General features: G+C 47.0%; 1 protein-coding gene across 2 annotated transcripts; it reads left to right on the top strand.

The window, feature by feature from the left end:
* The first annotated feature begins 754 nt into the window (after positions 1 to 754).
* Positions 755 to 27989, top strand: IGFBP5 (insulin like growth factor binding protein 5). Of its 2 annotated transcripts, XR_012802749.1 has the most exons (5): positions 755 to 1796; positions 20251 to 20468; positions 20585 to 20704; positions 21388 to 26662; positions 26693 to 27989. XR_012802749.1 is itself a non-coding variant. In XM_075609716.1 (4 exons), the coding sequence occupies exons 1-4, from the start codon at positions 1469 to 1471 to the stop codon at positions 21517 to 21519; spliced, it is 798 nt and encodes a 265-aa protein (XP_075465831.1). In that variant the 5' UTR covers positions 755 to 1468; the 3' UTR covers positions 21520 to 27989. The 2 variants fall into 2 exon arrangements, 1 of the variants encoding a protein (XP_075465831.1); XM_075609716.1 differs by having other exon boundaries at positions 21388 to 27989.

Genomic DNA, 27989 nt, shown 5'->3' on the forward strand with positions numbered 1-27989 from the left:
CGGTAATCTGCTTGGCCTCAGCGAAATTAACCCCTTCAGTGCCACACCGCAGAACGCCGAATACTTCTCCAGCGCGGAAGGGCGTTTACCAGCATTGGCCTAGCTACACGAAACGAACGTTGGTTTCAAAGAAAGGCAATATAAAAATGAAGACATCGGTCCATTATACACCTAAAAAAAAGAACCCTGTCGCCGTGGAATTCGCGTTATGTGAGCCTCAGTTGCATAAATGTAATTTTGCTGAGTGTCCGCTAGTCCTGCAGAAATGTCTTCTATTCTGAATTATTTAACCCCTAAACTCCCAGAGGCTGCTGCTGTGCATCTTCATCTTATCTCCCATCAATGTGGCAGCAATGAGCCTATCTTCTACCTCTAACATGTCCATAGAAGAGCTACAGATTTTCATGATCTCTCTAGAAAATGTTTTGCATCCAATGTGTACTAAAACTCACTCCTCCAAAAAAAATAACTTCTTTGGGAGGGGCTTAAACTTTTGGGGACAGGGGTGGGGGGGGTGTATAAACCCAAGACACAAAGCAACATGTTCAGACACCCCCCCCACCCCCCCCCCCCCAGCTGCACATGGGTTAATGCTCAATAAGAACACTAACCATATTCTCTACACCAGTGTTTAAAGTGCTCTAATATTCCCTGGTTACTGGCATCTATTCAGACTGGGTGTCGTGATATCGGATTGCAGCTAAAGGCTGGCTGGCTGCCAGAAGTAGTCTATTTAAAAAAGACAGCCTGCTCCACAGTAATCAGTCTCTTTAGAAACTTCTCCAGGGTAAAACTGTTGGGAGATCTACAAACTAGTTCTTTTTTTTGTATGTGTGTGTGTGTGTGTGTGTGTGTGTGTGTAATCCCTCTGACTTGCATACTTTGCAAAAGTTCTTCTACTTTTTTTTTTGGTTTTATGCTGCACATTGGAGAATATGCATAGAAATGAAATCAGGCTGCAGCATTAGTGGCTAGCATTTATAGAACATTGCTATTTATTTATTTTACTCCTGGTTGCATAGAAAATGTTTGCAAGAAACTAGAGGCTTTTTTTTGACATCCTGTGTTTCTGGGATTATTCCTGTTTCATGCAGTCTGGTGTTTTGTTTTTTTTTAACTCAAATCTCCTCCAGTTTTTTTTTTTTTTCTTTGCAACCTGTTGCTCACTTTTCAGACTGGCTGCAGCAACAGGTAATAGAGAAGTATTTGTTCATTTCTGACTGATTTGTTTGTTCTGCAAATCAGCTTCAGGACAGCACCTTCCTGGGTGTGTGCATTTAGTGGGAGCAGTTTGGTGGGGGGTGTACCCACCCTACTCTTATTTAACATTTTGTGAGGATTATTATTTTTTTTTTTTTTTGCACTTTTCTCCAGGTAATTCTGGAGCAGGGGAATTACCCCTTTTTTTTCCCCAGTGATTGGTGCATTATTTTGGGGGGACCTTTATTCCGGTAGATTTTTTTTGGAGATGATTGCGCCTGTCTGCCTGCTCCTGTCGCTGTGCCTGGGACTGGGTCAGTGCCTGGGCTCCTTCGTGCACTGCGAGCCCTGCGATGAGAAGGCGATGTCCATGTGCCCCCCCACCCCGGTGGGCTGCGAGCTGGTGAAGGAGCCCGGCTGCGGCTGCTGCATGACGTGCGCCCTGGCGGAGGGGCAGTCCTGCGGGGTGTACACGGAGCGCTGTGCCCAGGGGCTGCGCTGCCTGCCCAGGCAGGGGGAGGAGAAGCCCCTGCACGCCCTCCTCCATGGCAGAGGGGTCTGCCTCAACGAGAAGAGCTACAGAGACCAGGTGAAAGGTAGGTAGGTGTGCAACCCCCTGAGGGTGTCTTACTGGCTGGATACAATGTATCATTGCTGCACTTTCTCCCTGGTTAACAGTTTCATTCCCGTGTCAGTGACCTCGCTTAGTAACTGTGCATTTTCTCCCTGGTTGAGGTTCCCTCTCCTCCCCATAACTATGGCTCATTTTTCCTGTTGATGTAAACTGCTGAACCCCATGACACTGAATGGGTTAAAGACATGCTCTCCCCCCCCCCCTCCTCCTCCTCTCATGCAGACCCCCCTTTATATTTTGCTGGGAAATGTAATCTTTACTGCTTTCTCCCTGATAAAAGTTCCTCGGCGCCAATATAAAATCAGTGGGAGATGAGGTGTGCGGTGTGTTGATGAGGTGGTATTCCCCATTAGTCCATAGAGGGATGAAATTTATTGTCGGCCTGTCTGGCACTGCGTGGGTTAAACCTGCAGGCATTACAGGGTTAAATGCTGTACTATACTTCGTGAAATACTCCCAAGTACTTCTCCTCTTCCAAACATGAGCTGTGGGGGTTCCGGTTACCTGCGCGCTGTTAGTGGGGTTACCCATCCATCACTTCTTAATCATGGCACAGAAAGGGTTAACCCCTTCCAGAGATGACATTGGTTTCCTCTGGGTGGTTTTTGTCTTTTTTTAGTTACGTTAGAAATATTTGTCCTGTTCCTTTTTTAGACTCCCAAATATTGTATTATTATTATTATTTATCTTGTATAACTATCCCCCTCATTTGGGGATTAATGGGCCTCGGTCCTGCAATTGTGGCTAATCCCGGCGGCAGAAGGGTTAAATTCCGATACACCGTACATTCTGTCGCGTCACTGTTTCCGCGCTGCCGCTGCCGCTGCGGACACCTGTGCAATTCTTCATGTATTTGTGTCGAAGTCTTCGCCGCTCCGCGCACTTCGCCTCCTTACCGCGAGATTGTATTTCTAAATGCAAGAAGTAAAGTGCACAACCTCAGCCCAGAGATGTGCGGTCCCATTGTGACACAAACGGGTTCAACTCCAACTCCCTGTAGCTTTTATTGCACAGACCAACCCTTCCTGCAGACTCCTAATTAAATCCCTATGTGCTTGGATTAACCCCCCCCTGCTCCTGCTAGTTGTAGAGCAGGGGTAGACAACTCCGGTCCTCAAGGGTATCCTCCCTGCTTCGGCACAGGTGGCTCTGACTTTGGCAGTCTTTGACTGGGCCACCTGTGCTGAAGCAGGGATATCCTGAAAACCTTGACTTGTTGGTAGCTCTTGAGGACTGGAGTTGGCTTTCCGTGTTGCAGAGAGGTGCCTATCCGGCAGTGGAAGGGTTGTGACGCTTGTGCAGTTGGGATGAGCCATTGGCCAGTGATGGTTAAATGCAGATACAATGTATCAAGGACCAGTATTTAATGCAGCCACCTGGTGACACTGTATTTTAATTGGTTTGTGTAAGCCTTTCACTTCTAGTGTTAGCTGCACAGATCCCCATCAGGATGGTATTTAACACACTTTCGTAGCCCCTCTTGCGCTTGATGCTGTACATGTTTCTCCCTCTTTGTGCTAGTGAATTGGTGAAACACAAAGGCTAAAAGTGCACCCCCAGTGGGAGTGCACATCACAAAAGTCTATTACCTCAGAAACGTCACTCAGTCTGTTTGTAAGAGCTACAGGGCAGCGATTTGGGTCCCGATGGTGGGCAACTCCAGTCCTCAAGGGCCACCAACAGGTCAGGTTTTAAGGCTATCCCTGCTTCAGCACAGGTGGCTCAGTCCCCTGCCGTAAAACGTACAGTGCAAGGACTGCACCATATTTGTCAGCTGAAAAATCCCGTGGTGTCCTGAGACCGTCCCTTTTTTTTTTCTTTTCTTAGAAAAATCTCGTGCTACTTTTTTTGCTGTAGTTTATTCCTTCTTTTAACCTGATTTGTGCCTGCAAATTTCCATGTACAGCGCTGCATACACCCTCAGTCCTTATTAGTGTAGCCGAGTCCCTCTCCTTACCTCTGGTGAGGAGGAACTGCCTGGCTGATCAGCTGGTTAGCCGGGCTGCGGAGCTCCGCGCGATCGGGGAAATGTGGCGGTGGCCATTTTGGAACTGGCGCAGTTGCGGCCGGAGTGGCGGCCATCTTGAAATGGCTCCAAAAGCCACTATAGACTACAAGTCCCAGAAGGCCTTGCAGGAAAAGCCACGATCAGCCATCCTGGACCAGGAAGGATAGCCAGTCTTGACGGAGGCAGCAAGGGAGGAGGTAGTGTCCAGGGAGCTAGTAAGCCCCTGGACTAGGCCGGACTTCCCCGCAGGCCCCAGTTAGCTTCCCTGGCACAGTAGAGTAGTGTTGTGGGGTCCGCCCTAGCTCAGTCATTCCCTGTAGTGTTAGGCTGCAGCGGAGCAGGACGCCAGACAGCATGGAGTTCCTCCGGCTGGAGGCTCCACCACGTGTGCAGGCCTACAGGACAGACATCATCCAGGACTCTTAAGGTGTGAGGCGATTTGTGTTGGAGGCCCTGCTGTGTGGGACCCGCTCCAACTCACTACGCCAAGCAGCACCTGGGTACTGGAGTACCCAGGCAGGTACCCAACGTGCAACTACATCCACAGGGGGTAGCGCTACCTCACACTTGGGTGGGAATTGCTGGGACAGGATGCCAGGGGTATTGGTGCCACGGCACCCTCAGTACTTTGGGGGAACCGCCCTGTGTTGTGTCATTGGGTGTACACTGAGGGTACAGTTATTACCGTTATTGCATGTGTGCATGTGTTAGTGTGTGTACAGTAAACCTTAGTTATATACATTGTGTGTGTATAACTCATTACTGTGTATTGGTTCCTGTGAGGGGTTATCCCGCCCACGCTGGGATCCCTCATAGGTGGAGGCGCTGCACTGCAAGGAGACAGAGCTCACCGCAGGCTCCCAGAGGCGGAGGCTTAGGCCTCCTGTGAGCAAACAGGTACAGCAGCACGCGCAGTTCCCTTAGGCATAGGGAAAGGTGGCTACATGAGTATTAGTCTTTATGGAACCGTAACCCTCAAGAACAGATTTGGTTCCCCATTCGGTTGACGGGATCTCCTAAAAGTTTTTGGGGAATCAGGCTGTCCACAATTCGGCAGATGTCAAGGTGCCTGGAACATTGTGCATGCTGTTGGCAGCTGTGTGATTTTGTCATGCGAGGGGCCTAGTCCCCCTAATATTTTAAGAATATGGTCTTTTCCTTTCACTGTGATGCTGAGCATCCTGTATAATTTCTTCTAACCACTTAGATTCCTAGTTGTAATATAGGTTGAGTCTGCAAAGCCCATGCAGAGTTTCTGTTTAGTTACATTGCAATTTAGAATCGTACCATATATATATACCGTATATATCAGATCCCCTTTGAGATGTTGGTCTAGTTGTATGATAGAGGATTTATTGCTAGAAGACCCAGCACTGCTTTGCTTTCCTCCCCAATGTAGACCCCTACCGCACTAAAGCAGTTGTAGTTCTCCAAAATCGGCTGGGAGGATCCATATTTCATTGGGCCTGTACTATATTGCAAAGCTTCTTTGGCACTGGAGGGGTTACGATTCCCACCTCCTTATTACTGGCTGAGCGCCCTGCGGAGCACTGTGATTCTTATTAGGTGTCGCCGGCAGAGAATGGGTTATGTAACATGCATATTGTTAACTGAAAAACAACCGGAATCAGCGCTACCATGCCCAATCCCTGCCCAATCCCTGCCGCAACGGAGGAGGTACGAGACGGGAATTCAGGGTTTCCGCGCATGGTGGCACAGAACGACGGGAATTCAGGGTTTCCGCGCATGGTGGCACAGAACAGGTGCATCAAAGTCGCGTTACCAATGTAATTATTAGGATGGGAGTGTTGGGAGGTTTATTTCATTCGCAAACCCAGTTGCTGCAGTGTTTGCTTTTTTGTATAATCGGCTTGGAAATGTAATCGGCGTTCGCTGTTCCACCTTAAGCTGCGGGAGCCTTCAGAATAGCTCTCTGTGCTGCAACAAATTGCAAAGCAGCGGGTTGCAGGAAGCTGCCCAGATGTGGGCCTGCGCTTCTAGCTGCCCTGTGGATCACTGGCAAAGCGGGCACTGTGCTATACCTCTGTGGGTGACCTAATTAAAAAAACATCACCCCTTCCAGATCAGCACCCGTTACTGGATTTCAGTGGATTTCCCCCCGTTTGGGGGAGGGGCTGTAGGTAGTAGAGTTGTTGAATTCTCTATGGCATTTGCGGCCAACTCCAGTCCTCAAGGGCCACCAACAGGCCAGGGTTTCAGGATATCCCTGCTTCAGCAGAGGTAGCTCATTCATTGAGTCACCTGTGCTGAAGCAGGAATATCCCGAATACCTGGCCTGTTGGTGGCCCTTGAGGACTGGAGTTTGCCTGACCCCCTGCTCTACGGGGATGGAGAGCATCAGTTTAACCATGCAGTAACTTGTATAAGTACCCAATCCTCTGTGCTACCCTGTTACTTCATAAATAACCCTGACCGTTTACTAGTAACGCATTGCAAAGCATCACGCCATGCACAGAAATACTTTGTCACTTGGTCACTGGTCTTTCCCTTGTGTCCTTGGGGCTACCAGCAATGTATCCTCAGCGGAGAAGCTCTCTCTGGGAGATGAGGTCCTGGATCCCCACCTGTAGGATCGCAGCTGTACAGTAACAAGGCCTCGCTGTCTTGTAAGGGATCCTTGCACAACCCTACAGTACACATCCTGTAATATTGCACACACACAAAAATCGGGCAAGGGGTTGGATGTGAATGAGAAATGTTAGTCCCACTTAGCAACATGTACCAACGTATAACTCGTAATGTATTATGTACCGTTTAGGTGGATTTAGCAAAGACTTGGATTTCTTCGGAATACTTCTGTAGCTATTTTCAAAGTGACATCACATTGAATTATAAAGCCGTAAAACATTTCTTTTGGTCGTAAGTAATAGACAATACTGAAGCATCTGCAAACATATATATTTTACAAATAAATTAGTAGGCTAATAGATTTTACAGTGGCGTATTATACACATACGCACACGCACACACATATACACACACACTGTAATTTTAATTGCCTCTAAAGATACAAAAGTCGCTAAATAATACTTTTATTGGAGGGATTACTCGTGCCTGCCCAAGGAGCTTACATTCTAATTGTCTCACCTAAACAGTGTAACCGGCTTCATTGTCCTCCTAAAATAACATGTGCTATTAGGCAGAATATCACTGTTTCCATAGGATTTCAGGCAGTGTTGGGTCAATGAACAATGAAATCTGTAGCACATGGACTTAAAGTTGCATATTTCAGGTCACTCGGAGGTAGAACTGGTATTTGAAGGGTTTTCCCACTTCAGAGGTCAGTGATTTAATCACCAGGCTCCGCCCCTTCCTTGGTAACAAGTTGCTCAAGGCTTGAATTAGTATTAGGTAATACAGGACACTGCCTGGGGGTGATACTTTGCATCAGTAATCATCAAGGCTTAGAGAAGTGGTGCCAAAAGCTAAGTATTTTATGGGAAAATTACAGAGCACGCTTTTAACCCATTGTGTGCTGGAAGCTCTTGCAACACTGCTGATCCCTTGAGCAATAACTGTATTAACTCCATCTTTGCCATGGGTGTGAAGATTTACAACAGAACTGTACAAGCTCCATGCTCTTAAGACGGTTGACGCGTGTATACTTGGCATAGCTTTATGTCGCAGCGTATACTTTTTGGCAGGTATGGATCCCAGGTTCGGCTGTCAGAACACAGGTTACACCAGCATTGAATGGGTTACCCCACAGTTGCAGGCCCCTTTGGCAGTGAAGAGGGTTAATTTGCCTTGTGTGTTCAGTACCTAAAATAAGGAGAGAAAATGTTATAGAAAAGAAGTGTGGTCCTCCTGCCCCCCCTCCCCCTCCTTTTGAAAGAAGAGAGAACCCTTCTCCCCTGAGCCAAATCCAGTGACACAAGGAGGGGAAGGTGTGTGGGGGGAGGGCAGATCTGCTGTGTCAGCACAAACCTCAGGATGAGTTAGACCCTGAAGAAAGACGTGATTTGTAACAGAAGCCTGTGCTTTGCTTAACCCCCTACTCTCCGAACAGATGTTTGAAAGCATAGTCTGTAAGGACAACTATAGGATTTTAAATGCAGCAGTTCACTGGATCCAGAGCACCATAAAAAGTAGTATTACTGTGTTCCATGCTGGACCTGTTTGCAAAGCTCTCCTTTTTAAGAGGATTATACATTTATTTTAGAAGAATAGAAACTTAATGAACCTTTTCAAACTAAATACAGTTTTGTAAAAAAAAAAGCTAGTAGGAGTTTAGGTTTGCAAATAAACCAATTATTTCTCTTTACTTTGTTTAACACTTTAAACCACGGATTTCCAAGCCACGTGTAGGACTTTATTACAGCTTGGCCTATTTCGTGAAACACCCGCCCATCCCCCTTTTCATCTTCACAAAGTTATGGTTCACTGCAGAAGAAACCCGGCTGTGGTTAAAACCTTCAGCCTTTTTATATCTGTGGTTTACAACCTTTTCTGGGTTAAGAAACCCTATAATTATATTGTGAAATTCTGCGGAACCCCAACCCTCACTAATAACGCGTCTGATATCAGATGCACTGTAAGGATCCCCAACCCTCTCTAATAGCACGTCTGAGATCAGATGCATTGTAAGGAACCCCAACCCTCTCTAATAGTGCATCTGAGAACAGATGCATTGTAAGGAACCCCGACCCTCTCTAATAGTGCATCTGATATCAGATACATTGTAAGGAACCCCAACCCTCTCTAATAGCACGTCTGAGATCAGATGCATTGTAAGGAACCCCGACCCTCTCTAATAGCGCGTCTGAGATCACATGCATTGTAAGGAACCCCAACCCTCTCTAATAGCGCGTCTGGGATCACATGCATTGTGAATTCTTCTGTATTTTATACAATGTTCGAATGACCTGAGAATTACAGGGACCCCTTTAAGGATGCCCACGGAACCCAAGAATTCCTAGAAACCTCTGTTGAAAAACACTAATCTAGAAGGTGACAAATACTCCAGGTGCTGGTCCCAGTCTTAATTTCTTGCGTCCTCCGGGTGCCAAGCAGTAATAGAAGGTGGGACTCTCCAAATGATTGTTGTGGTTTAACCCCTTGTCACCAGAGATGCTGGCAGCAAAATGAAGCATGCGGGCAGTGAACAAGACCGTTGCATGCGGGGTTTCTGTTTTTCTCCGAGGAGAGGAAGGGCTGTAAGTTTATAGATGCTCATTGTTGTTATACAGTCACCATGTTTGTTTGCAATAGAGGGTGAGAGGGAATTTAAATGCGTGTCTGCAATGCTGCTTTAGCGACCATGAGCTCAATATAAAGCAGAAATCCGCTGGTCAAAACAGTTCTGTGATAATGTGTGCGGTTTTGTAATGGTTAGGCCAAGGTTGGCCAACTCCAGTACGCTAGGGCTACCAACAGGTCAGCTTTTCAGGATATCCCAGCTTCAGCACAGGGGGCTCAGTCAAAGACTGAACCAATGATTGAGCCACCTGGGCTGAAGCTGGGATATCCTGGAAACCAGACCTATCCTGGAAACCAGACCTATTGCTAGTCCGTGAGAACTGGAGTTGGCCAACTCTGGGTTAGGCAGACCCACAGAAATACACAAAGACAAAATAGGCTTTGCAGAAGGCCACTGAAAGGTACAGCTAACCCCCAGTGACAAAGGACCTGCCAGACTTCTCAGGCCCCTCTAGGGCTGATGGGCCAACGTCCCAGAATTCCAGGCTGCCTGAAGATGTAGTCACCCAGGGCGCAAGGTGACACAATAAAACTGAATCTTCAACTTTGCTTAAGGCATTTATTTCTACATGCAGTGTTAATACTTTTGCTCGGCTGTTTTCAAGATATTTGTCAAGAAAAGACTACCATGAAAAATAAATGACCATTGAACAGTGGTGTTGAGTATCTCTACAGACCATACAAACCTTGCCAACTAATTGGGCATGAAGTGTGAGAATGACCCAGCCTGGACTCTCACTCACTTGTCAATGGAAATACAAAACCAGGACTGGCTCATCATTATACTGGCGTATGGCACTTGAACCATCACAAAGCATAACACGTACTGACTCACCCTTTCAGAAACAGTGTTACGGCTTATCCTGCTGCTATAACCAATCCAACCATCCGTAATAACCAGACTCCACGCCAGTATATGGGCTCCCCATAATTCTTAGGTTGGGTTTATATGCTTTGGGTGCAGAGTCGCCAATAATATGTACGAATTTTTTTTTTTTCGTCTCCACCTTTTTATGGGTGAGTAGTTATACTCTGTATAGCTTTCTATTACAGCTTGCATGTCTTCCAAACTAAACACGCTCTCAAGAAACTGAAAGAAACACGGGGTAACTTGAGCATTAAATATGTTACTGGGCCCTCCGGTAGCAAAGGGTTACAGAGTTTACCATGGGGGAAGGGAGCAGGGGAGGAACATGGCAGGTGTGTGTGTAGAATGGACAATTGGAGGGGAACGGGCTTATTTGAAAAGGTCACGGGGCAGAGATACCAAAAAGGTCATGTTTCCACAGCTGATATCCATGGTGAAATGTGGGTATTCACTGAGCCAGCAGGGAGTTCACTGTTTGTTTTTATCTCGGTGACCTGAGCAGTTACACAGGCTATTTAAAAACCATGCTGATAATAAAGCAGAAGCCCGGCTTTCTATTAACTCCTCGCTGCAAACAGCGCAGCGTGGGCAAAACAGCTGGCTTCCCCCCCCGGCTTATTCTAAGCAGAGAGGATTTTTGCCCCTCATGTTGAGCCCTTTCCCTTCGGTCCCATTTCTTTGAATATACACTACTATGAGTGCTCATTTGCATGTCATTACCCAGAATCCCTAGCTGCTGTGGAAGCACTGTATGCTAAGAGATACTGGGGGAAAGCCGGCTTGCAGACCTGTCTGAGACGTGGATGTGCTCACAAGGGATATTTGTATTTGCTGTTTGAGTATAGATACATTGTTCCCTAGGCCCTTGTGGGAAGATGAAGAAGGTTGTGCAGCTCACACTGCATGTTGTATTTCCAGTTCATATAGCCTGGCTCCCCCTTTTTGGATTTTGATAGTTTTGTACTGGTAGCTATTAACCCTCGAGCTACCAGAAGGGCTGATGTATTCTGGGCACCAAGTACCTCGGTAATATCAACGGATACCAGATGAGCATGGAAGTCTGATTTTGAAGTCCCGTAGCACAAATTGCTTCAGTAGATGACATTATGTTAGTTATGCCTACAACCGTCACTGCTTTTCAACACATAATTGCAAATAGGGGCCTGGTTGTGACCAAGGAACAGTCGTCATACGAGTGAAAGCAACGACATACAGGCATTCTGTGGGTCTGTTTATATGTATGGAATTTAGGAGAGACCGCGGCTTAAAGCCTGGAGGAAATCCTCTAAATGTTTCCAAATTTAGAACAAATTACCACATCCGAGCATTAACGCAGCGTTACTAACTGGGCCCGGAAGGCCTTGTTTAGCCGAGTACACAAACAAGATGTTTACGGGGGGGGGGGGGGGGGGGAGTGAAGGGGGTAGTTTGAGTGTTGGCAATTTGGGGTCGGGGGGCTAATCTTTCATTCCTGTCTGTTCTGTGATCACCTATTCCTCTTCTTTTGTTTCTCTCTATCCCTGTGTCTCCCGCACCAAGATTTAGATTGTAAACGTTGCGGAAAATGGGTGTTAACATATACTGTACGTATAGTATTATTATTATTAATAATAATAATTTCTCCTCCATGACCTATCAACATCGGGTCTGATTGCTCACTTCATGTGCAAACATTTCTGCTGAACAGTGAAGCACTTATGACTTCCAGCTGCTGTTATATACACATCTGGCTGCTGTGCACTAAAAAGGTATCAAGGGCCATGAATACCAAGTGCTATTCCATAAGATTCGCTGTAACACGCTTTCTGGCCCATTCATAAAGGCCATATTTAGTAAGCCGTGCGGGAAGGAGTGTTATATAGAGGTGGAAATGGCCCCAAAATCTAACCCCAGAAAAACTGAGTAAGACCGCGATTATAGTGGCCGCATGCGTGAAACATGAACTGGGCTGGGGTCGTGGCCGTGACGTCACGTGAGCGGTTCGTCCTCATTGGCTGAACCGCTCACGTGACGCGGCCATCGCGCTGCAGGAACAATTTCAGTTGTCTCCTCTGTTATCTGTCGCTCTGTAGTGCTTGATCGCGTGCACTATGTGCGCCTTGATTGGTCTGCACTAATTTGTTCCGGCGGCGTCACGCGTGCCACCATTATAATCGCGGCCGACGACTGGTCTGTATGTATTTGTCTTTATATAGCGGTTAACACATACTGTGGTAAGTGCTTCAGACATAAAACACTAGGAAAAAGGAGTCCCTGTCCCCAAGAGCTTACAATCGAAGTGGTAAGTAGGGAGAAACTACAGGGACATGGGGGGTGTATGGATGTATGGTATCAGCCACGGATCTACATATATGTTTCATTAAAGAGATGGGTCTTAAAAGGTGGACAGAGGGGTGCTAGTCGGATATTGAGGGGAAGGTCATTCCAGAGGTGTGGGGCAGTCAGTGAGAGGTTTAAGGCAGGAGAGGGTTTTAGGTAGATATAGAAGGGGCAGACAGACATCCTTGAGCCGAATGCAAGAGTCGGCAGGTGTCCAGTGCGAGATTAGGGCTGAGATGTAAGGAGGGGCAGAGTAGTGTATAGCCGTAAAAGTGAGGAGAGGTTTGTAAGTGACACAGGATTTAATAGGAAGCCAGCAGAGTGATTTCAGCAGGAGAGATGCTGAGACTGATTTAGGAGAGCGTAAAGTGATTCAAGCTGCAGCGTTTAGGATAGAGTATAGGGGATGCATACTGTAGCGATGCATTCGCTGCCATTCATGTTACATGTCAGCAGCAAGGAGAATTGGGCAACGATGTTTCTGAAGATGGGGGGGGGGAACAAAGTGAGACGCTCTAGAAACATGGAAACAAGAGGCACTTTACCTTGCTCCGTGTTGCAATGGTCTCCAAGCGACGGGGCCAGTGTAGAGCCCGGCCCATCACTCCGTGGTACTGGGACATGCCTGACCTACAGGATGTGGACACTGGCAAGAGATCTAGGTGGGAGAGCGAGCCAGAGAAAAGGGATTATCCACAGCCAGAAATAGTTCCAGATATAAAGTCCCCGGAACGCCGGCTACAAAGTGACGTCACGCACTGGCTGCATTAATCCTGTCGGGCTGCGGGAAAGCTCATGTTGGTGGAGTGTGACGTATGTAGTATGTATATGATGGTGGTAAATCGTATATAGCACTATTTATTTAACCCCTTCACTATGAGGGTCTCGCAGCAATGTGAAATAAACCCTAATTACTAAACCTTGCAAATGGCAAAGGAGCCGGAGCAGGATCTGCAGATCTGATGTGAATGGGGATAGTAGCTTTAAAGAGGCAATCCGTGGTGTGCTTTGTGGGGTTTTATCTTTTGTATACAGTACAGGATTGACGCCGGGGGGAATGGGGGTTCTGGAGCTGAACCCCATGCCTTTCTGCTCCAGGGACGCCCCGCTTCCAGAGATATTTCCGTAGTGGGCGCCGGTAGCTGCGCCATGGTTCACATGGCTGTTTTTCAAAGCTCCCACACCCTGCGGGCCAATAGGAAGCTGTGACATCATCCAGTGCGTCTTCCTATTGGACCATGTGACACGAGCGAGCACCAGCTCCCCCTGCGTGAGACCAGTATCTCTGTAAGAAGGGGGTTCCCGGAGCTGAAATTAATGAGGGACAATGGGGGGGAAAAATAAGGCTAGGATTGATCCCACAGTGAATGTGATGCTGTCTTGCGCTCTGGTATAGTGCTTACACACAGTCTTATCAGTGTGTGTGATATAGCCGTGTGTTGGAGAGATAATGCTGGGAGAAAGCGTCAAGCACAGGAACCGGGACCCAGAGGTGTAATAGGACAAAGCTTTACCTCTGTCTCTGGTCCCCCGGTCATGTAGAATTGCTTCAGGCAAGAAATCCTTAGTGGCTGTGCCGGTCCTGGCAATGGCGTGTGAACAGCGCAGCACTACTGACGGTTCCCACACCCGCCCTCGTGGCGTGCGTCCTGGGTCTCGGAGAGTAATCACAGATGAAAGAAAAAGGCATCCGGAGCAGCAGGTAAACCGGCAATGAATTAGTAGACGAGCCCAAAGTCCGATTAATGGCTTTAATGGTACACACAGATAGAACAGGCAAAACCCATGTCCTCCCCCTACGCGTTTCACACCGCAAGGGCGCTTCGTCTAGGAGCCCCCTACTAATTCATTGCCGGTTTACCTGCTGCTGGTGCTTTTTTCTTTCTTCTAGGTTCGATCCCAACGGGTAACTGACAGAATGCCCATATTGCATACGACATGTCTGTTTTCTCACCAACAATGAAAGGGTTGCTTTAAAAAAAAAAAAACAGTAATTTAGGTCCGCGTACCCAGCACAAGCGTCTCTGTTTGCAAAGTATTTCCCCCCCAGTCTGACATTTCTGACATCCAAATAAATACCGCCAGTAGTAATTTCCTCGCCTTCTCCAGCCTCGGCAGGTGTCTCCTATTGCAAACACATGGGCCTCTCGGCAGTTTTTCTGTAACTGGTTAATCCCTCCGTGGCTCCTGCACATCCTACATGTGCTTCTTAAACTTCTTTCCACGCTCCTCGCCACAACCCATGCTCCTCGCCACAACCCACGCTCCAGTTTACCCTTTGCTGCCCGTGGCTCTTCAATGGGTCGACGTGCAACATGGACATTACGAGTGAAGATGGATGTTTCCAATGCCATGGCGCGCTGCCGCGGGGGGGAAATGGCGCAATGGATGCGCGTCATGTACTGTAGCGCACCGCGGGTTGCAATAAAGTTGGCTGCATCTAAGGCCGTGCCGGAACAAATGAATGTACTCCAATGCAGCTGCACATAGTTCGGGCGCTGCACGAGCGCTGCAGACCGACTGCGCAAGCTTTTCCCAAGGAGGTTTTTATTTTGGCGCGTGGCGCCCGCGTCACATGAGCGGTTCAGCCAATGAGGGTGAACTGCTCACGGCCACGCCTCCCAATGCCGCCTGCAGTGCAGGTTTCAGGCGTGTGCAATACGCCAAGTGACATCACAAGGGAGTGGGCGCGCATTACCGGACCTAGCATAATCAAGGCCTTGCATAGGGGGCACAGGAAGCGTGGCACAGGAAGCGTGGCTACATCACTATTTTTGGTACTCTTCATATTTATTTCACAACCTAATATATGAAGTTTCTTAATCCCTTTAAACAATGGGCAGATCTCCGTTCGTGTGTGTGTCCCCCCGGAAGAAAATCATAGAGGGGGGCGGGGGGTACATGATTTTGTAGGGAACCATTTTCTTGCCCTCTCCCCGACGAGCGAACAGGAGTAAACTTTGGTTACCTTTCTCTTTCTCAAGTTTATGAGAAGAATTGCCCAGGTCACAGGCCATGTCCCGGGAATGCAATGAATTCTCCTCTCGCCGGAGGTCACCACGGGTCCACTGCCACAAGCACCCCCCCGTACTAAACGCAGCCACGGCCAGCAGCCGTGACCCTCTGCAACCCCACCCTTTATTGCTCATAATGCTTCCAAAGAACGGACAGAAATACATTGCAGCCCTAGAAGGTTTTATTACGGAGTGATTGGCTGTAGTTTAGGTAGAGCAAGTGGTCCTCGACTCCAGTCCTCAAACAGGGCAGGTTTTCAGGATATCCCTGCTTCAGCACAAGTGGCTCAGTCTTTAACTGAGCCACTGATTAAGCCACCTGTGCTGAAGCCGGGAAATCCTTGAAACCTGACTTGTTGGGTGTCTTGAGGACTGGAGTTGAGAGCCTCTATCTTCAGGTTATGCACACACTCTCCTTGTCTGGTCCTTATTTGCTACGCCTTAAATAAGTTATGGTGGGGAAAAAAGCAAATAGAAAGATCACTTGTGAGCACATTCACATGTCTCAGGCAACCCTGCTTTTCACCATTTATCGCCTAAGATACAGCACTTCCACTGCAGCAAGGGATTCTGGGAAATAACATGCAAATGAGCACACAGCGTCACCTTTTGCTTTAAATCCATTTTGACATGGACCCCTATAAACCTTTACGCCTGCCACATTACACAGCTTTTTGGCACAGCCGGGGTTAAAGTGCAGAGCTAGTAAACCTGCTCACAGACAGCTTTTTCAACCTCTTGGGTCTCATCAGTGTGAAGCTGGTTATTTACTACGCAAATGTATTTCATACGGTGCCTTTGGGTGCCAAAAGACCCCTTAAGGCAGTCCCTTTGAATTGGCCGTAAATGTGCCCCCAAGTGCCGGAATAGCTTATGGAATAGCACAACTTAGTAAATATGGTCCCACATGTTTAAATCCCAGATCTCCCAGTGTGAACGTATTTTATATGAAGTGCGCCCATTTTTCGCTTCCTCCCTTTAAAGCGCTTGCCCTTGTGCGTTAGGCTGCTGCCCCTTTACAAGCGTTCTGCGAGTGGAAACATACCCTTTTGGCCCCTTTGCCGTTGGAGGGGTTGCAGCCCCAGATGTTTTGCAGCTTGTACAAGCCAGGTTAATGAATTGTAAAGCAAGTGAACCGCTCGGGACGTCTGTTCTCATATTCTTGGACTCCTGAGCCTGATGAAGAAACGGAGTGAAAACTTCACGTTTCCTTTGTGACACACACACACACACACACACACACACACACACACACACACACACACTGCAGAAGGGTCATACCGTGATGTAGTTACAGGCTTATAATGCTTTGGCCGGAGAATTTAACTAAATGGCCCTTACTTATGACAAGAAAAATAGATGAGTATGTAACTATAGTGTGTATATAGTTTGTCATATTGGATTTAGCATTGGGGCTGTTTGTCGTGTACATGAGGTCACTAACCCAGTAGCATTCCTTTTGACACATGTATATATTGGGGTCTGGGCTTGCTGGGGCTGTGTATGGAGACAGTGAGAGTAGAACTCCTTACCCATCCATCCTTCTGATGATAGGCCTGTGTTTTGCAGTCTCTGTGCATCGCATGTGCACTGTTGTACAAGACAATAAAGCGAAGCACTTTGATTTCTAAGTTACATATTCACTTTTTATTCCAGAACCTCCCCCCCCCCCCCTTCCTAGAAAACACCGCTAAGGCCCCGGTATCTCCGCTGCAACGCGCGCCCGCGAGATTGGCGGCGCGTGCAGCCGATTCCCCGGTCTGCAGCTCACTGCAGGAAGAGAGACCGGGGGGTGGGGCGTGGCGGGGGAGTGACGGGGGCGCGGCCATGACGTCACCCGGCAGGTTCGCCCTCATTGGCTGAACCGCCGGGGGGCGTGCCTAATCGCTCGACGCGAGTCCTGCTCTCAATTCTATTGAGAGCAGGAGCAGATCTCGCCCCAGCGCTGCGCCCCCCCCTCGCAGCGGGCCCGGCGCCATTGAGGGGAGGGCTCTCGTCCGTGCAGGGTCCGCCACAGCAGACGCTGTAGTAGGCAGCGGGGTCAAGGTCTAAGACAGTGGCCTATAAAATGAGCGCCTGTATAATGTATGGGTTTTAGCTCCCTCCTCTGCCCAATTAGTGATATTGCAATCTAAGAAATACTCGACCCCTTTCTTGCTCATCTGAAAAACTTCTTTGTCCGCCTTTTTGAACATGAAAAGACTTGAAGATGCAGCCAGACTTTTATGATGGCCACATGAGTGAGGCCATTCAGCCATGCAACACATTCTCTATTCACATTCAATGTGCTTAAGTTTTTTTTTTAAGAGCTTAGACAGGATAAATAAGAAAACAACCTGTTTTCTGTGACCTGTGTTTTCTTTGTTTTTTGTTTTTTTATATATTTCATAACATTTTAGTATTTTACAAGATACTGTGATTTATGCTTTGACTTCTCAAAGATTTGTACAAATTTGCTGTTGGGGCTAAAAATATCACAATATTTGACATATAATGGGATCATTTTATCTTCAGTAGATTAAAGCTGGGTGCAAGACTTTGACAAACTCCTCCCCTTTTCATGTGCTCGCATGCAGCGCATCCCCAGAATCCCTTGCCACTCCGCTGGGTTGGAACCTCCTGCATGTGGAGAACCCCCACTCTCTGCACCATGTCTCTAAATATAGGCATTCGCTATGGTCCTCATTAATCTTGCATGTTGTCTCTGTTTAGACCAGCGGTGGGCAAGTCCAGTCCTCAAGGGCCACCAACGGGTCAGGTTTTCATGATGTCCCTGCTTCAGCACAGGTGGCTCAGTTGACTGAGAACTGAAAACCCGACCCGTTGGTGGCCCTTGAGGACTGGAGTTGCCCACCTTTTTGGTTTAGATTAATATCTCCTTGTTAATTCAACACTTTGCAGTCAGCATAATGTTGTGTTCAGTGTTTGAAAGTACTGCGTGCTAATGTATACATGGTGATGTGAAGACATGGGGGAGAGAGAACGTTCTCATTCTTAGCCGCTTCAGTGCAGGAGAGCCCGGGCTGTAACCTCTGCAAAGTAAAGATGTGGGAATGTACAGTTGCAACAAATGTATAACATCCAAGGAGGATTGCAGAAGAATGTTGTCCTTGTGTCCAAGTTATTGCATGGTAATGAATCTGTCCCACTCGCCCCCTCCAACTTTCAGCAAGAAGGTTAAGCACTTCTGTGTAGCTTTTTTGTCATGTCCTGTGGGTGATTTACAAGCCACTGCAGTAGCGAAGGGATAACCTGTCCCAGAAACTAAGGGGTATTTTTGTATCACGGCAATTTTGGAGCAAGACCCCCTCACCCTCCAGCTATGTCTAAGGCCTGGGACATAGTAGATTAAGCCGTGCTGAGCCGCGCTGAGCAGATGCACTTACCCCTGCGCATGCGTGCGGAGGCTCAGAAAATTTCAGCAGACAGGCAAATTTAAAAATTTGCCGCTCAGGGAAGCGGAGGAGCGGTCACATGACCGCTCACATCCAATGGGAGCGAGGGACTAGCCCCGCCTCCCGCCCCGCCCCCCAAAGCGCGCTCACTGCCTCGCCTGCCAGGACACAAAAAAGCTCCAGTTTGAACAGGCGAGGCAGAGCAGGAGCGCGGATCAGCGCAGCCCGAGGCACCATGCCCGAGGCCTAAAAGTAGGCGGCCTGCCTCGGATTGCACCTTGGGAAGTGTCCAGTAGGTGGAGATAGAGAGGCGTTATTTGTTGCACAGATAACAATCAAGTCTAAGGCCCGGGTCGTGGTGCCTTCGCCCATGCGGAGGCGTGCGGAGGCTGTGGGAAAGCGAGTGCTTTCCCTGGGCATGGTCGACGGGGCGTGCTCTGGGGGCGTGCCTATGGCGTCACGGAGCTGGTTCGCCCTCATTGGGCGAACCGCTAACGTGACCGGCCTGTCGCGCCAAGAAAATAGATTAAACTGATTTCTTGCGCAACGCCCGACCCTCCCGCATCGGCGCAAGCACGCCGTATGGACACGAACACTGCCTTAAGGCAGTCTGTTCGCTCAGCCGCACGGTCTGCGGCACCATGGCCCCACCCTAAGGCCGCGCTTATAGTCCCGGCGGCACAATGCTGCATCAGAACAAGTTGCTGTAATCCGTCGCGTGCGCCTATAGTGGGCGTGACGGCGCAACACAGCGACCAAAATCGCTGAAGTCAATGGAAATTGATTTTTTTTTTTTTTTTCGGCGACCGCTTCGTGACGTCAGCAGCACGTGAGCGGTCCAGCCAATGAGGGCGAACCGCTCACGGCCACGCCCCCCAGTCGCCGTCTCTTGTCTCCTACACTATAAACTGAAATCGCTATTGCGACGGATGACGTCGCGTGGCTGGGACTGTAAGCGCGGCGTAACATTATACATCGGATGTAAGAAACTTTTCTTGCACACGCCGTAGCTCTGCTCCAGAAAACGCACGCCTCTCTGTGCTGGTATAGGCGGCCCAAACCAGTCGGGTTTTAAGAATTTCAAGTTTCAGCACAGTTGGCTGCCACTGATTGAGCCACCTGTGCTGAAGCAGGGATATCCTGAACACCGGGCGGGGGGGGGGGGGGGTGTATCTTGAGCCCCTGTTAAGTCACGATGGTGCAGTTTGGCGGGAAACCCTCCTTGGCCCAAAATATATTTGTAAAGAGATTTGCATGTAACCTGTCATAATAGTGTGTGTGTGTGCGCGTGTGCGCGTGTGTGTGTGCGTGTTTGTGTGTGTGTCTTGCATAGTCAAAAAGGTATTTTTTAATATATTCCACACCCCTGTGGTTTCTATGCTGCGGTGGGAGAGTGGAAGACGGATACAAAAGGAAAACAAGCACATTATATAAACTAGGGGTGTGTTTAATTGCAGTATATTCCAAATCAACCGCCATTGATGTTCCTGAGAAGCATTAGTTCTGGCTAGTTTTGCTATGTTGCTATTGCAAGTATTGCTGTTTTGTTTTTCTTGTGCGATGGCTAATGATTCCGACTCTTCCCTTTTCAGAGAGAGACTCACGGGAGCACGAGGACCCAACCACATCAGAAATGACGGAGGACACTTATCAGCCCAAGTATCGCTCCAAGTTTGGGCGCATCCCAGAGCATAAAGTCGAGGCTCTGAAGAAGGACCGTCGGAAGAAGCTGTCCCTCTCCAAGATGGTCTCCGTGGAAAACAAAGCTCAGCCTCACTCGTCCCCAGAACACAGCATTGAGTCCGAGATGGTGAGTGACAGACCAGCGGATAAATGGAACAAGTGGCCAGAGCAGTAATGGAAGACTTTTACACCCACGCCATGCTTCTTGCTGACTGCTGATTTGTTTATTTTTTTGCTTTTAAGGGTCCCTGCCGCAGACAGATGGAAACCATTCTGCAGGACTTAAAAACTTCCCATCGCATGTCCCCAAGAGCCGTTTATCTTCCGAACTGCGACCGGAAAGGATTCTTCAAGAGGAAACAGGTGAGCAGTGTGTGTGTGTGTGTGTGTGTGTGTGTGTGTGTGTGTGTGTGTGTGTGTGTGTGTGTGTGTGTGTGTGTGTGTGTGTGTGTGTGTGTGTGTGTGTGTGTGTGTGTGTGTGTGTGTGTGTGTGTGTGTGTGTGTGCAGAACCAGAAGTCCAGACAACAGATGAATAGGGCAGAGAATCAGGAGCGCACATACATCCAAGTGATAACTTGGATGTATGTGCGCTCCCGATTCTCTGCCGTATGTATGTATGTGTCACACACTATGGAAGAGGCACAGCCAGTGTGTGTTAATTTCCTTTTTGAGGAGCTAAGCCAAACGACAACCAAAATATGAATCCCTCCATCTTTTGGAGATGCTGGACAGAAAACATGCCTTAAATTTGATTATATGCCACTAGATGATGATGATTAAATAACGTGAATCTAGCAGCAAATTAAAGTTAACGTCCCACCAAAGATGACGCATTTGACATTGGTGCAGCTTCCCTGGGTCACCACTGGGGAAAACAAAAACAAAAAAACAATTTTTAATTGGTTTTTCTTAATTTCCAAAGGAAACCACAAAAGTGCTATTTTTCCCTCCAGGAATAATGGCGTCTGTTTTACGGCCTCCAGTTACATTGTTGCAGGTGTCCTCTGTGAGCTAAGTTGGGCTGCTTTTTCCCTTTTCATTGCAGTGCAAGCCTTCCCGGGGCCGGAAACGCGGCATCTGCTGGTGCGTTGACAAGTATGGATTAAAGCTTCCCGGGATTGACTATGCTACCGCGGACCTGCAGTGTCACAGCTTCGACAGCAGTAACACAGAATGAGCCTCCCGACCCCCGCACCTGCTGAGGCCTGAAGCTTCACAATTCTTTCTTTTCTCGAGGGGGTCCCGGGCGGCATACTGACTGTTTGGTCTTTTTTTGTTTTTGTTTTTTTCCCCCCTCATTGGCGACACCGAAAAGTCTCCGGAACTTCAGTTGGAAAACGGGGGCGAAGGGGGTGGGGGGGGGGGAAATGACGCTGCACTAGCCGAGGAAAGGAAACTTTTAAATGCATTTTGATAACCACAGCGTGAAGCTTGCGGCAACAGAAACGTGAATTGTGGTTCTGTCGGGAGCATGGAAGAGAAAACTGGCTCTGGAATTTCCCCTCAAAAGCACTGTTGCGAATTTATATATATATATTATTATTATTATTGTTTTTGAAATGCCCAATTTTTTTTAATTTTATTTTTAGCAGGGGAAAGTGATGATAAGCTTGTTTTGTTCCTGTTCTGTATTTTAACTGACGGACTGAGTATGGTTATGGCACATGTGTAACATTTCATAGAAATGTATAGGTCATTTTTGAAGAGAGGGGGAAAAAATGGTGCAGTGGCTTGCAGTGCTTCAGATATAATTATTATCCATATAGCGGTCAGGAAAATATGCAGTCTTTGTCCTTTCCATTTCTAAAGACACATAAGCGGTTTGTTTAATCTCTCTGCAAAAGCAGCTGCAACGTGTGACTTGGGAGCAGTTTGAGACCCATCTATTGAGCCACCGCACACACAGCTCATTAATTAAGACATTCTCTACCCAACTATGCTATGAACTTTGATTAATCAAGGGTGCTGGGGCCGCATGAAAATGGAAGAGGAAAATGTATACGGCGATGCAGGGGGCGCCAATTCCAGTCCTCAAGGACCACCAACAGGTCAGGCTTTCAGTATACCCCTGCTTCAGCACAGGTGTCTCCGTCGAAGACGGCACAGTTAGCTCTTCAGAACGGGGGGTTCAAGGCTCAGTCAAAGACTGAGCCACTGATAGAGCCCCCTGTGCTGAATCAGTGATATCCTGAAAACCTGACCTGTTGGTGGCCCTTGAGGACTGGAGTTGGCCGCCCGTGCGGTGTTGCATCATTGAATAAACCGTTTAGTGTTCACTCCTTCGCTGTAGGTGCCACACAAAGTTCCCTTTTCACTTTACCACTCTGGATTTTTTTTCAAGCTCACGGGACTGGTGGAGATAGTGACTTCAGCGACGTGGTCCTTGCCATTCATTTCTGTGCCATCATTGGCCGAGTGTTATGACATTAAGACAAGACGTGGTATAATGCATGCCTAATGCTTGCTTTGCAGAATGTCACACGAGCTTATCCAGCCAGTGACCGTGTTGGCATGGTTAATAGATTCAGAAATACACATTTCTAGCAGACACACACACACACACCTCTGTGTCTGCTTTGCCACAGGGCAGTAAATTGACAGTCTTATTTGCTAAAAAAGCTGTGACGTAGCATTTGTGCTTTTTGTGCAGATTTTTTTTTATGATGCAAACTATTATTTGTCACTTTTTTTTGTTTTGTTTTTTAAAGTTTGATTTCTATTGCAACAATAGGGTGATAAATTTGCAACCCCCGTTTGGTGCCGGAGGCTGTTGCAGCACATTTCATTTAGCTACAGTAGTTAATGGCCCTTTTAGTTTAACTTATTCACTGTTTAAAGGAGCCTGCGATTCATTGCAACCTTCTCTAGCACTGAAGGGCCTCACTTTTTTTGGGGGGGGGGGAGCGATTGCCTGCCAGTATCAATTTATTGAAGCGAAAAGGAAAAAAAAAACTTCACTCCCTTTTGGACAATAAGGCACTATGGTAGTTGTGTAATCATGCTAATATGCCCCTTGTGGGATGCTCGGTGCTGTACTGTCTTTATGACGTTTCAATCGTTTATTGAAAAATATAAGCTACAAAGATGAGTTGCAAAAGTTTTTTTGCATTTGGGAATGATTGCGTTAACCGCTTGGTTGCTGGAGCAGCTTGTGACACATTGCGGAGCAGTGCATTACCGGCTCTTCAGCAGCACAAGGGGTTAAATGACTCGAGCTTTAAATGAAGGCTTCAGATACCACTTAACTTCCAAGTCTTACAAAGTTGAGGGTCTGCTTTTTTTGCTTCACATTGTCATGCTGAGCTAGGCAAACGTGGTTATTTAATACGGACAATTAAGGAGGGAGCCAATGGAGAGATGACACTAGAGTTGGAAAGAACCCGATCACACCACGGAAAATCTATTACCGCAAAGACGGAGCTAGAATGAAGCTATGAAACATGGAGTCGGTGCCTCAGACATTAGTAGGACTCGCACATTGACAGAGGTAGAAGGGACTGTTTGCGTATGGATGCTGTACTTCCTCCTGGAGGGTGAAAAACAGACCTAGTCTGATGGGAATGATGACTCGCACCACGATAACCTGCCGATCTCTCCAGCAGTGACCAGGCCAAGGAAGACAAATAGTGCACAATGTGTAGTGTCTAGGCTTGAAGACTTTAGTAACCGTGGTTTTCTACATGGACTTGAGAACATACTGCCACGTGCCACATTACCTACATATTGTGGATTTTGGACTGTACAAAGCAACTTTTAGTTGAGTATGACAATGAGTTAATATGTGGACTTTGCAGAAGAGAGACATTGCCTACAGACAGAGACTACAACCCCTACCACTTATGGGGTCACATTGTATTCTTCTGCATCACACCCTCTGTCGGCATTGCTTTTTCAGAACTACAAGACATGGTTCCAACCGCTGGATCCACATGATTTGTCTGTGGCTTATTATTATTTTTTTCTATGTGTGCGCTCTGTATGACATTCATCCAAACATTGCATCAGATATGGAGATTCCTGAGTGCTGTTGATCCATACCGCCCAACGTAACGAGTAATCGTTTTTTTCTTCGCACCACCTGATTTTTACGTTTCCATTCTTGATCCATGAAACATCCTCTTCTTGGTTAAGACTTCTGAGAGACCCCACCCATTCCACTCACAGGGCCTGCTGGGCTATGCTGCAAACCCCAGGCTGTTGGAAGCACATTTGATGTCACAGAGACTTTTTGTGAGGTTCTGAATGGACAATCCTAGATCAATGGAAAACACTGGGTGTTCTGTGTACTTCATCTGTTTGGATCCTAGAAAACCCCCAAGAACACTATTACCATGAGACTGTACAGTGTTTGCACAGAAGGCAAGAATAGAAAAAGGCTTTAAAAAAAAAAAAAAAAGACGTGAGACCATGCAAGACCCGGGATTAATCGCCTTTGATAACCACTGTATGGGACTGGAGAGGCCAATAATTGTACTAAGTGTGTTCTGAGTACATTGTGCATAAGAATGGGTTTGATATTTCAAAGACTTTTTAATAAACCCAACCTTAGCAAGTCGCCTTCAGGAGCGTATTGACACATACATCGATTTAATATTTTCTATTACGTTCATGATAAGATGGTTTAATAATATCTAGAGGTGTATTCTACATGCCCAGCATATGTTATACAATCCAAATGCTGACTGGGTATCAAATTTATAAATGATCTAACATGCAGGGGCCGTAACAGCTTGAAAAATTATTTCCCCAGTACAACCGTCTAAAGCAGGGGTGGTCAAGAGCCAGGCCAGGTATTAACGATCTTCTGGCTTCAGCACAGGTGGCTCAACCGGTGGATCAGTCATTTTGATTGAGCCACCTGTACTGAAGCATCCTTAATACCTGGCCTGTTTTTGGCCCTTGAGAACTGGGTTTGGCACCCCTTGTCTGTATTTGTTTCATGAACCAAATCCCGTGGAAACGGTGCATGGCTGAATGGGGATGTGGTATATTTTATTAACCCTGATTGTTGATGTGCATCTTCTTTTTGACAAATGATTGATGCCACCAATGAAGACAGAGTAAAAATCAGCATAGGATGTCGGTGTGCTGTACATAGAATCGGTCACGTTTTGCAGAGAGAACCATATTTATACTGAATGTTTAACATGATTGAGGAGTACGAGTCCAGTCATGACTTGTAGGGGGCAGAGTAAGTGATGAAGCCCTTCTCCTCGTTGATAAACTGTGAGTATAAATGTGATATCGTATTGCCTTCAGTTTTTTATATATGGTGTATACACATAGGGTCAGAAGATCTGCTTTGATAGCCTTGCCCTATAAGGGACTCTCGACACCCCATGGCTTGTCACATTTTTTCATATGGAAATCGCTTCTAACGGTGTTGCCAAGTCTGAGTTCTCCCTGGCCCCAGATTGACTTCTACAATAATAAAAGATGCAAATTAAAAATGGTGGACAAGGGATTGGTGGAAACTGGTGGATTTAGCGGCCATAGGTTGGGACACTTTTTACCACCTGCGAGTTTGTTACAGGATGTTTAAGTGCATTGTGTCTTCTGCATTGTGTCTTCTGCATTGTGTCTTCTGCATTGTGTCTTCTGCATTGTGGTATTAATGCTGCATTTGCTCTGTGTTGGGGTACTTTTGGTAGTGATGCAAAGCTGTATGTTAAAGGGTTAAACTCTCCCACTTAAGGCAAAACTAACCAAAAATAAACGGCATTTACATGTTGCCGATGGCCTGCTGAACATCCTATACAATATATTTCACACCATGCACCAACAGTCCCCTGTTAGACATGTACACTATACAATGCACACGATCATAAATGTCATATACATAGTATATTACGGATGCAAGAATGTGTCCGTTTTATAGATCGGTCAGTAGGTGTGTTTCCTGTAACGGTCGGCTCGCAGCAGAGGCACCTTGCCATTAATTAGCAGATTTTGCATGTGTTCAACAGATGTTAATGTGCGGTCAGTCCTGGAAGACGGCCATGAAATCAGGGCACATAATGTGACATTACCTAAAACCGGAACGGACTTTGTGTTCCCTGGGTTAACGAAGCTAATTATATGCAGCCGCACTAAAGCTCATTAGCATCAGCCTAACGTTGCATTATTCCTGCGGTAGCTTGCAGAACGTGATCTCATTGAAGTCTTAGCGTTCCTTCCATTTAGACCCTAGAGCGGAGAGTAACAGGAGAGGGAAATAATGCTACGTTGGTTAAATCGGGGGTGCTCAAATCCAGTCCTCAACCCCTCCACCCCCTCCCCCAAACAGGTGAGGTTTTCAGGATGGCCCTGCGTCAGCACAGGTGGCTCAATTAGTCCCTGCTTCAGCACAGGTGGCTCAGTCTTCAACTGAGCCTCCTGTGCTGAAGCTGGGATATCCTGAACACCTGCTCTATTGGGGGCTGGGGTTGAGCACCCCTGGGTTAAATCCTATCCATGTCTAGCCATACACCCAGCCAGACGCTGAGCATTTCAGGGTCTGGGTGCAGTGGTGCCCGGTGTAGCTCGGACTAGTGGAGCGTTGCTTCTCTAAATTAACCTTAACGGAGTTTAGTGAATCTGTGCCTTAATGTCCACATATAAGGCTGTGCACTGATCCCCCAGCACTGAAGGGGTATACATCCTCTTTCATTTGCAAGTACATATTGTAAGGCAAAGCAGTCTTACCTGTGATAACCTTAGCCTACGGGCTTAACCCCTTCACTTCTGGAAGACTGGCAACCGGTTCATGCAGAGCTTCTGAACTCCAGTCCTCAAGACCCCCTGCCCTCTACCAACAGGTCAGGTTTTAAGGATATCCCAACTTCAGCACAGGTGGCTCAGTCTTTGAATGAGCCGCCTGTGCTGAAGCAGGGATATCCTGAACCTGACCTGTTGAGAACCCCTGGGTTAATGGAATGTACAGTACAATTCCAAGCAGCAATAAGATGACACACAGAACCAGCCTCTAAGGTGTATATGCGTACTTTGCTTTCCTTGAAATGCCAGATGTGCCGATGTCAGTTAAGGGGGATTGTGTAGAGTTGGAAAGACATATTTGTGAAAGCATTTTTGCTAAAATAGCAATATAGCCTTTTTTTGTAACCACTACTTCAGGCGTCATTTTTGCACTATTTTTTTTTCTTTTTTTTTTAAATAATTCCGTTCTTGTTTTCTCTTCGTGGACGCCACATAAAGTCGGTTTACCATTCACTTTGCGTTTCGGACTGTACAGTATACCACTTACTGCCTCTCCCTGCATTGGTCCAGTAATCTCATAACCGTTATCTGCAGTAATCAGTCGAATTGAGTATCTTTTTTTTTATTTTGTAATGCAATATTCACATCCGTTTCACACTATAGCTTGTGCACACCTGTGTTCTCATCTTTACAATACATATTCATAATCTTAGCCGGTGTACAATAAAAAGCAAATTGTTTGTGGACAAATCTGAACACAATGGACATTTTAAGTGCTCTGTTTAACATTTTGTACTTAATAAAAAGAGAGAGAAAAAAATCTCACATTTTATTACAAAAAGTGAAGATTGCTGTATACTATTTATTCATCTTATAATTTATGTTACTCTTCCATCTTTGTCTCTTTGTCATGACAAAGCATTTATTTAATAAAGTTATGTATTCAAGGTT

Source organism: Ascaphus truei, chromosome 7 (genome assembly GCF_040206685.1).
Source record: "Ascaphus truei isolate aAscTru1 chromosome 7, aAscTru1.hap1, whole genome shotgun sequence".
NCBI classification, from domain to species: domain Eukaryota; kingdom Metazoa; phylum Chordata; class Amphibia; order Anura; family Ascaphidae; genus Ascaphus; species Ascaphus truei.

Bases quoted from the DNA above. Each gene is read 5' to 3' on its own strand.
- IGFBP5 (XM_075609716.1), top strand. From the start codon at position 1,469: ATGATTGCGCCTGTCTGCCTGCTCCTGTCGCTGTGCCTGGGACTGGGT. The intron at 20,469-20,584 runs GTGAGTGACAGA...TTTGCTTTTAAG, and splicing joins ACAGCATTGAGTCCGAGATG to GGTCCCTGCCGCAGACAGAT. The intron at 20,705-21,387 runs GTGAGCAGTGTG...TTTTCATTGCAG, and splicing joins GATTCTTCAAGAGGAAACAG to TGCAAGCCTTCCCGGGGCCG.